The sequence below is a fragment of the Corythoichthys intestinalis genome, chromosome 9 (genome assembly GCF_030265065.1).
Source record: "Corythoichthys intestinalis isolate RoL2023-P3 chromosome 9, ASM3026506v1, whole genome shotgun sequence".
Lineage (NCBI taxonomy): Eukaryota > Metazoa > Chordata > Actinopteri > Syngnathiformes > Syngnathidae > Corythoichthys > Corythoichthys intestinalis.
This window is the reverse complement of record NC_080403.1, coordinates 43,265,771-43,276,316: the sequence shown is the minus strand read 5'-3', so window position 1 is coordinate 43,276,316 and position 10,546 is coordinate 43,265,771. Positions and strand designations below refer to the sequence as shown.

General features: G+C 42.1%; 1 protein-coding gene across 3 annotated transcripts; it reads right to left on the bottom strand.

The window, feature by feature from the left end:
• Nucleotides 1-4,203: 4,203 nt before the first annotated feature.
• LOC130921895 (neurogenic differentiation factor 4-like) lies at nucleotides 4,204-9,055 on the bottom strand. 3 transcript variants are annotated; one of them, XM_057846243.1, is made up of 3 exons: nucleotides 8,913-9,011; nucleotides 8,509-8,615; nucleotides 4,204-5,670 (listed from the first exon to the last, which is right to left on the bottom strand). In XM_057846243.1, exons 2-3 carry the CDS (start codon nucleotides 8,531-8,533, stop codon nucleotides 4,694-4,696), a joined length of 1,002 nt encoding a protein of 333 aa, XP_057702226.1. In that variant the 5' UTR covers nucleotides 8,534-8,615; nucleotides 8,913-9,011; the 3' UTR covers nucleotides 4,204-4,693. The 3 variants fall into 3 exon arrangements, with proteins under 3 accessions (XP_057702226.1, XP_057702227.1, XP_057702225.1); XM_057846244.1 differs by having other exon boundaries at nucleotides 8,509-8,546; nucleotides 8,913-9,001; XM_057846242.1 differs by lacking the exon at nucleotides 8,509-8,615 and having other exon boundaries at nucleotides 8,913-9,055.
• Nucleotides 9,056-10,546: the final 1,491 nt, after the last annotated feature.

Below are 10,546 nucleotides of genomic sequence, written 5' to 3'. Positions count from 1 at the left end.
GAAAAATCCTTCGATTGATCTTTCAACTTCAAACATTTCTACTGGCTTTGGGCAATCTTTCCATATTCATAAACGGGAATATCCTGTCACGTGTTTCTCACAGAGATCTTTGGTTTTCTTATTCATTGCGCGCCACACACTTAGTTTGCCTGGTCAGTATAGTGCAAATACACTGCAAATACACACGCAGGCTTACGCTAATCCCTCGGGAAAACAAGGCGATAGGTTTCTCCCTACACAGATCAAGCATGGGATGTTCGTCAGGATTATCAACTGTAATGTAACTGCCAACATCACATTTAGCACACAACATATTTGGCTGGTGTGCTTTGCAAACCACCACAAGTGTTGACATTTTCATATTCAGTAATATGGGAGGATAGTGTGATGGTGCCAATGTTGGATATAAGTCTTTCAATACCGTTCTCACCAATGAGCTCTGACCCACACTGACCTTATCACCCCTGGCTAAGTGACCTCTCAGTGGGTGGCCTCCACACTGACCAACATGAAGCATGAATCACCTCAACTGGATGCTCTTAAATAGACACACAGACAGACAGATAAAATGAACCGATATATCTGTTAGCTGGATTAATTTCGGTCCTGATTTATGGAGGATGAGAAGCAGATGGGGTTGTGGTGGATGCGTCGTTGGGGCATTGCAATTGATACCACGCCAGCCGTTCACTCCAAAATTACTAGGAACCTTAAGCAATTTTTGTATTAGTTATTTTGAGAAATTAATCACCGGAAAATCCGTAACGAATACATTATGAGAAACCGTAACATGTACAATCATTACTTAACAGTTGGTATGTGCAACGATAGCATTTGCACACTATTGGGCTCTGATGTAAGGATGAACATAAAATGTACCATAATTTTCGGACTATAAGGCGCACACAACTACAGTAGGGCTGCAGCTATCGAATATTTTAGTAGTCGAATAATCGATAGACAAGTTAGTTCGAATAATCGAGTAATCGCATAAAGAACATGAAAAATTAAAATACCTGAGCTGAGCCTCAAACGGTATTTGTTTTTTTGGGGCTGTCGTTGGGCAACACGGACTGTCAACTCCCTCCACAGATTTTCTATGGGGTTGAGATCTGGAGACTGGCTAGGCCACTCCAGGACCTTGAAATGCTTCTTGCGAAGCCACTCCTTTGTTGCCCTAGCTGTGTATTTGGGATCATTGTCATGCTGAAAGACCCAGCCATGTCTCATCTTCAATGCCCTTGCTGATAGAAGATTTTCACTCAAAATCTCTCGATACATGGCCCCATTAATTATTTCCTTTACACAGATCAGTCGTCCTGGTCCCTTTGCAGAAAAACAGCCCCAAAGCATGATGTTTCCACCCCCATGCTTCACAGTGGGTATGGTGTTCTTCGAATGCAATTCAGTATTCTTTCTTCTCCAAAAACGAGAACCTGTGTTTCTACCAAAAAGTTCTATTTTGGTTTCATGTGACCATAACACATTCTCCCAGTCCTCTTCTGGATCATCCAAATGCTCTCTAGCGAACCGCAGACGGGCCTGGACGTGTACTTTCTTTGGCAGGGGGACACATCTGGCAGTGCAGGATTAGAGTCCCATTGTGTTACTGATTGTGCCTTTGATACTGTGGTCCCAGCTCTCTGTAGGTCATTCACCCCGTGTGGTTCTGGGATTTTTGCTCACCTTTCTTATTATTATTTTGACGCCACGGGGTGAGATCTTGCATGGAGCCCCAGATCAAGGGAGATTATCAGTGGTCTTGTATGTCTTCCATTTTCTAATAATTGCTCCCACAGTTGATTTCTTTACACCAAGCGTTTTACCGATTGCAGATTCAGTCTTCCCAGCCTGGTGCAGGTCTACAATTTTTTCTCTGGTGTCCTTCGACAGCTCTTTGGTCTTGGCCATAGTGGAGTTTGGAGTGTGACTGATTGAGTTGTGGACAGGTGCCTTTTATAGACCCCAATCACGTGACGTCACAACTCCGCCCCCCTGACTGGTGCCGCCATATTGTCTGTCAGCTCATCGTGTTTACATATTACCGCTACGTAAATTCCTCCTATTACTGCGTGTTTTTCTGCTTGTCTAAGGAATCACCGCCGAGTAAACGACCCAAAAAACCTTCCTGACAATCGTTAACATTGATTAATCAAAAGGGTGAAGGCATGTGTGGCGGTTGGTTGCAGTAACAGAGAAGATAAACGGTCATTTTAGCAGTTGCTGTGTGCCCATTGTTAAAAGGGCAAATCTCGAAAGCAGCACGGTTTGTTTATCTCGGTCCATGATGCTTTTGTGTCGACAGCTGTTAGACAGCGGCGAAAATATCAATATGATACCAACACGATCGCAGACATCATCAGACGGACACTACGAAGCTCTTCTCCGCGGTCGCGCAGCAAGAAGGTGAGCGCAACAACAGGTGTTGTGCCGAAAAATAGCCGCCCTGTGTGAAATGTCCCCCCTGACGGGAGCGCCCACACACAAACGACTTTCTTATACCATGAATATGTATTATTTTACTCTGCTAGAACTAATAAATGTCATACCTGTGTGATTGTCATTGGGATATGGTCGTGAAAACCTGTAGACTAATACATTTCTGTTCAAAGATGGTTATGTGGCCCAGTCCACGATTTGTTGCTAAAATACAGTACTAATATTTTGTGTAATTTAATTATTTAAAACTGATCTTACAGTCGTAAATCCATTATTGTAATGCGTCCATGAAAACATTTGATGTTTTCACGTCAATAAAGTGTTATAAATAAGCGCTCCCGTCAGGGGGGACATTTCACGCGGGGCAGCTATTTTTCGGCACACACCGGCCCGTTGTCAGTCATGTTTCATTTTACAATCGTGACAATGGTGACGCGCAGCTGACCAAATGTCGGTTTATATTCGGGCCGGTGCCGATTTTGGGTACCCGACTCCTCAACGTGACATTAACTGGAGTATGATTGGAAATTTTGTGGTCTCAGGACGAGCTCTGACGCACGGGACGGGACCGGATGGGAGGAAACATTGGTTTAGGCATCAAATATGGATCTGGCGACTGGATCGACCGAAGCTTTTCCAAATAACGGCTTTTATGCAACTCATCCAATGAGTTTACAGCGTCTGAAAGCACCGGGGCTTCCATAATTTGCAAATGAATCCACCTTTAGAAACTACGATCAATGACAATACAGACACACAATGACGGACAATATGGCGGCACAATACAGCGATCACGTGATTGTGTGACGTTGGTGATTGGGGTTTATACCGATAATGAGTTAAAACATGTGCTGTTAATACAGGTAACGAGTGGAGCCTCGTTAGACCTCGTTAGAAGAAGTTAGACCTCTTTGACAGCCAGCAATCTTGCTTGTTTGTAGGTGACCAAATACTTATTTTCCACTCTAATTTGGAAATAAATTCTTTAAAAATCAAAACAATGTGATTTTCTGTTTTTTTCCCCCACATTCTGTCTCTCATGGTTGAGGTTTACTCATGTTGACAATTACAGGCCTCTCTAATCTTTTAAAGTTGGAGAACTTGCACAATTGGTGGTTGACTGAATACTTACAGTATTTGCCCCACTGTATATCGCCCTTACCAATGTTGAGACCAAACCTACGCCCTTGCAAAAGAACTTGTTATATTCCTTTCATATACATTTTAATAGTTTTATCAGAGGAGTCAGAGAATCTGGGACCAGCTTTTCAGAGCCCAAGATCATCTGAAAGGAACTGACGTCAAGTGCAAAAGTTTGTTTTGGTCTAGCAAGCCTACGGTACATTTCAAATATGAGTGATTTTTGTTTTGTTTTGTTTTGTTTTTTCTCTCCAAAATCATGGAAAGATATGTGCGTGTCAAACCGATGTGAAGGATTATTCTATCCCGGTGTTTGTGAAGAGGGAAGTTGAAACTTAAGCCATAATCACACATTTCCATCGTTCAATCCTACATTGTACATCAGCGGTTTCATTAAAACGTGGCTGCAGGATTAGTGCGGATAAACCACCAAATCTGTCAAAAAGGAAAAACAAGTGAAATGAAGTCGGGCATCAACAAGTCTATTGAACACAGAGTGCATCCGTTGTTGATCATTCATCTTTTAATGTTAACGTCCAAAACAAACAAAATGCAGCTCAAAAAGCAACATGTCATGGAAGAGATATCCATCTTAAAATCTTTGCAAACCTGAGAGTTGTGTTCATTTTCTTCATCATAGTCTTTGTTTTGTCTTTGTTTTCCTCCAAAGATCTACTAAGCATTGCTACAAAACAATGTTTCCACTTCCAATCTTTAAAAACGAGGTAACACACAACAAAGAAAACTACGCACAAAAGACAAAATGGCAAAGAATGAGACCACAAATACAAAACAAACCATAAAAACACATATACATCAGATTGAACATTGTGTGTATTAAATTAGACAATAAATAAAAATACATTTAATTTATGTAGAATATTTGTTGATGCCAAGGAAGAGCTAAAATAGAAGTGCTTGTTTAATTAATAGGACATTGCAGATGATCCGTCATGAGAATTCCCATTAGGATCCATTTGGTCAGTTTGGAAAGAACTATAGAAACGTACTGTACTGTATGTCAAGTATTTTCTAAATTTATACAGCTAGTCTATGTGCACCACACACCTGATCAAGTCATTTTATTCAGTCTACTGATTGCAGAATGTTTCTGCTAGTCTCTGTAGACAGGGGTTATTTGTCGGGGGGTCATGTGAGGTGGATGGTAGGAGTCATATGACGCCTGTACGCCATACCCAGACTGAGGCGGGTACAGGCCATGGTCCCCGGGGGACGGGGAGTAATGCGACGGGGCTAAGTAGTGAGGTGACGTCTCCTGTTTGCTGACCAGGTTGCTGCTGATGCTCAGGGGTGGAGTAGGAGGACCCTCGTAGGGGGGCGTCCCCACACCGCCAGCGTTGTACTCATTTGGCGAGTGGCTCTCATACGCTCCACCCTTCATGGCCCTCAGGTGAAGCAGGTGAGCAGAGTCAAAGCTGCCGTAGGGTGGACTTGGCAGGCCCGGGGAGGTGTAGCTCGCCATGCCGCCCAGAGGGACAGGCGGTGGGCGAACTCTATCTGTCGGTGGCGCGGGGCCTAGCTGCAGACACCCTGCCACTAGGTTGGTGGTGGGTTGCGAAAGGCCTTTGCACAGGGTCTCCATAAAGGCCCTGCTCTCCATGGAAAGACCTCCTTCTAGGGCGGCGGAGAGAGCGCAGATGTAGTTACGAGCAAGACGCAGGGTTTCGATTTTGGACAGTTTTTGGGTTTTAGAGTGACAGGGCATGATGCTGCGCAGGTTCTCCAGAGCGTCGTTTAGGCCGTGCATGCGCGAGCGCTCCCTGGCGTTGGCCTTCACACGCCGGGCACGAAAGCGTTCCTGCCTGGCCTTGGTGGCTCGCTTCCTCTTGGGGCCGCATTGACTGGATTCATTTTCGCCCTCCTGGACTCCCTCTTCCTCCTCCTCGTCTTGTTCCACGTCCTCGCTGCCCTCCTCCCTGGGCTGATGGTTCACGGCGCGTGCTCGACAGCGGTGCGAGGTCAAAGGTACATCACCATCGGGTGAGCTCATGTCACCCTCCATCCACTGCACAGGGCTAACGTCCTCCGCTTCTTCTTCTTGTCTCGCATAGGGTTTAATCATCATCGTAGCTACAAACACAATAAAATAACCCAATGTAAGTAACAATACTTTAAGACATTCACTTCATTATATAATGTGAGATATTAAAGATAATATAACTGATTTGTTCAGATCGTGAGAGAATTAGTAATATTGTAGAGCTGTACTAATATTTCTGACAATTAGACTTGTGCTGATTACCGGTTTCGAGGCATACCGTGGTATGAAAACGTCAAGGTTTCAAAACCGCAAAAATTTTAGCTATTAGCTATTTTTTATATCTCAAAAATGCAGGGAGGAATCCCTCGCTTGCAGTTGCAAGGCTCAACCCTCCCCCACCGGTTGTTGCTCAGTGTCAGTGAGTCAGCTGTGCTACATGATGGCTGGAGGAGGTGAAAATCCTGAACCTTTTTTCCCCATCGAAGAAAACGAAATCGCTGGTACGGGAATACTTCGGCTACAGAAAATTTACAGACGGCTGCGCCTTAGAGGAGGACACCAAACCGACATGTAAAACATGTTTGCGGAGGGTGGCTGCCAAAGAGGCAATACCTCCAATATAATTTCACATTTATACAAAAATTAGGTTAGTAAATCAGTCATGAACGTTTCCCACCAGCTACGAGAGTTAACTCCAGCATGTTTAGTGTGTCTAGCAGTGGTAAAACGGGTGTTTTTTTTCCTCTCTGGCAGCTGTCTGTGTTGAGAAAAAGAGTGTGTGTATAATGTAAACATGATACAAGTCAAACACACATGCTTTTTATGGTATTTGTTCTGATGGTAATGCTGAGCTGTGCCTCTGGGTTTAGGCTCACCCAAAGGATTTATTTTAATTTTATTTAGAATATTTTGTTGTTGTTGTTTTTTAAATCTATTTTAACTAGGATAGTCAAAATTATTGCGTTAACGGGCGGTAATCAATTTTTAAAATTAGTCACGTTAAAATATTTGAAGCACTTAACGCACATGCCTCACTCAAACAGATTAAAATGACAGCAAAGTGTCATTTCCACTTGTTACTTGTGTTTTTTGGTGTTTTGGCGCCCTCTGCTGGTGGTTGGGTGCGACTGATTTTATGGGTTTCAGCACCATAATTATTATTGACATCAACAATAGCGAGGTACTAGTTTATTTTTTGATTGAAAATTTCACAAACTTTATTAAATCGAAAACATTAAGAGGGGTTTTAATATAAAATTTATATAATTTGTACTAACATTTATCTTTTAAGAACAACAAGTCTTTCTATCCATGGATCGCTTTAACAGAATGTTAATAATGTTACTGCCATCTTGTTGATTTATTGTTATAATAAACAAATACAGTACTTATGTACAGTGTGTTGAATGTATATATCAGTCTTGTGTCTTATCTTCCCATTCCAACAATAATTTACAGAAAAATATGGCATATTTTATAGATGGTTTGAATTGCGAATAATTACGATTAATTAATTTTTAAGCTGTGATCAACTCAATTAACAATTTTAATCGTTTGACAGACCTAATTTTAACTTAACATATACTTATGTTTCCAATTTGCTAATATGTTTTGAAAAATAAAAATCATGTTCAATGGAAAAAAGTGTAATTGCAAGACCGTGATACTGTGAAATTTTGACTTAACGTTATCATACCGTCTAAATATTATACCGGTACATGCCTAGTGACGATTTGGTAGCGTATGACAAAGTATAGTGCAGTATTGCAACATATACAAAACACAAATAGAAGCATACTGTTTACTCTTTATACATACTGACGAGTTTTATTATTGCCATAAGGTCAGAATCTTTAATGAGCATGGACTCATTATATTTTAATGTGGTGCTCAGACTAACCTAGCTATTCTGCCTTTACTTTTTTTTAATTTTTGCACAACATGTTACTTTTGACCACTGTATTTCCATTTTTTATGAAAGCTGTGATTAATCATTCAAGTTGAAGTTACAACAGAGTTGTAAGAGTACTACTGCAACGTCCCAAAAATGCATGAGGCCATAATCAGATGTGTGCAACTCGATTTAAACAATTAGTTAGTTGAATTTAGGACTGCAGCTATCGATTATTTTAATAGTCGATTAATCGATGAACTAGTTAGTTCGAATAATCGAGTAATCGGATAAGGAACATGAAAAATTGAAATACCTGAACTGAGCCTCAACGGGTATAAAAAATAAATAAATAAATGAGGATCTATGTACAACAAAGGAACAACTGGCTAACTTACATAGCAAATTCCGCTAGCTTAAATGCTATAAAATGCTAACTTTTTTTTTTTTTTTTTTTTTTTTTTACAATGCTCTTAACAAATTGTTCAGACACATATTCCCACAAAAATGGCTAAATATAAAATTATGAATACATTAGAAAAAATTAGCTCAAACAAAAACTTAGCTTATGTTGGTCTTAACAGGGAGCAGCTGGATTCAATAATGTGAAATGAGGCAGAGTAGAGGGCAGTGTATCCACCCAAATCAAGAAAAACTAAATGCAAACACTTTCAAAATAAACCATTACAACGCCACTTTAATTAAACGAATACTCGAAGCAGAAAATTTTAATTTGAATATTTTTTTCTAATCGAATACTCGAGTTAATCGATTAATCGTTGCAGCACTAGTTGAATTAATACAAATGCTTTAGCTAGGATTTTAGTTTTTCCATTGCTTTCAGCACTGGACAGTTCTCCTTCTGATGCAGTTGCTTTTTTTTTTCGCCCAAACATTGTACATCGAGAAAGAAAATTTAGATATCCTTTTCGACCACCAGTCTTCGCAATCCTATTCCTTGCCCCTTCTTCCTCATTTGGTTGTAATCCCAGTCAATGTCTGAACTGGTAAAGCCCCGGAAGATAAAGTCACTGACAGGTTGCAACTCCAATCTGGGCCATCGTAGGATTTACTCTGCGGATGAAGCGGCGACCACAGGATTAAAATGGAACCCTGACGACCCCAGATCAGACATAGAGAATTCTAGATGAATTGAGATACATCATCAAATGAAGAAATAATAAGTTCATCAGTTTCAATTTGCTTAATGGAAGTTGAGGTCTAGCAAGTTTATATTTCGGGGGCATTCATGTTTCGAGAAATTTCGTTATGAATTGCTGATAAGTCTCTTGATGGTGTTGTTTAATTTGTAGTAGTTAGTAAAAAAATGGTCTATTTCACTAGTCAATAAAATTAGTAAGTGTTCAATTTGACAATTTATACTCATTCAGGATACCAAGTAAAACGGATAAGACTGAAAAACACTACTAGGAGACGTACCTGTTCTCTGGAAGTTTGTCAAGGGAGCTTTCTTGCGTCCAACGGTCACGCTTGTCTTTCCATCAATCAGAGATGTTTGGCTGTGTGCCTCTGCAGAGCTGCAGCGCATTCTCAGTGAGGGTCACCCTGCAGGGGCTCTGGCTTTAACCTCCACTGATAAGCTCCTCCTCTATCCCCCCTCCACCCACCACCGCCAACCAAGTTGCGCGTGGCCGGCCCGTGGCTGGAGGCCCAAACGGCGCCCCCGTGCGTGTCTGCGTGTGTGTGTGTGGACACCCTTTGTTGCAGTGAGGCAGCACGTTTGGGGAGACGCGCTCAACAGCCTGAGCTTAACTGTATGTGACAGCTTGAAGTTGCATGTGAGCAGGTGTTTGCTGCATGCCCTCTTGCAGCCTGCCGTCCCTCAACAGTGGCCTGCTAAACTGTTGCACAAGGTCATCTCACCCAAGAGGCAACTCACACCAGATGAGGTGTACAATTTAATAAGGGTTTCATATAAAGTTTTGCCAAGATGCTCCATACTACAGTAGGTCCGATGCAACAGAAGAACCCTCCCAACGCATGCTGGAGCAGTAGTGCTTGATTTGAAATGTTAACTTTTGACATTTTATTCGAGACCCTTACAATATTTTGTATCAATACTGAATTACACTCACCGGCCACTTTATTAGGTACACCATGCTAGTAACGGGTTGGACCCCCTTTTGCCTTCAGAACTGCCTCAATTCTTCGTGGCATAGATTCAACAAGGTGCTGGAAGCATTCCTCAGAGAGTTTGGTCCATATTGACATGATGGCATCACACAGTGTCACCACACGTTCCACAACATCCCAAAGATGCTCTTTTGGATTGAGATCTGGTGACTGTGGAGGCCATTTGAGAACAGTGAACTCATTGTCATGTTCAAGAAACCATTTTGAGATTATTCCAGCTTTATGACATGGCGCATTATCCTGCTGAAAGTAGCCATCAGAAGTTGGGTACATTGTGGTCATAAAGGGATGGACATGGTCAGCAACAATACTCAGGTAGGCTGTGGCGTTCCAACGATGCTCAATTGGTACCAAGGGGCCCAAAGAGTGCCAAGAAAATATTCCCCACACCATTACACCGCCACCGCCAGCCTGAACTGTTGATACAAGGCAGGATGGATCGACGCTTTCATGTTGTTAACGCCAAATTCTGACCCTACCATCCGAATGTCGCAGCAGAAATCGAGACTCATCAGATCAGGCAACGTTTTTCCAATCTTCTATTGTCCAATTTCGATGAGCTTGTGCAAATTGTAGCCTCATTTTGCTGTTCTTAGCTGAAAGGAGTGGCACCCGGCGTGGTCTTCTGCTGCTGTAGCCCATCTGCCTCAAAGTTCGACGTACTGTGCGTTCAGAGATGCTCTTCTGCCTAGCTTGGTTGTAACTAAAGATGCACCAATACTAGTATCGACAGGGGGCGCCGATCCGGCCCAAAATGGTGGTATCGGTATCGGCGAGTACCAACAAAGACGGCGCCGATACCATGTACCGGTCCATTATTATAACATTTGACTGCAGCCTTTTTTTTTTTCTCCTGGCGCTCACTACACTTTGTCTCTGTGTTGTGTGATGACACGTGAACACCAAACAGCTATCGCTAT

What these genes read in the sequence shown, in the direction of transcription:
- LOC130921895 (XM_057846242.1), bottom strand. Translation starts at nt 9,021, where the DNA reads ATGCGCTGCAGCTCTGCAGAGGCACACAGCCAAACATCTCTGATTGAT. An exon ending in GACAAACTTCCAGAGAACAG is followed by an intron (nt 5,671 to 8,912) that starts GTACGTCTCCTA and finishes TTGTGTTTGTAG; the next exon opens with CTACGATGATGATTAAACCC.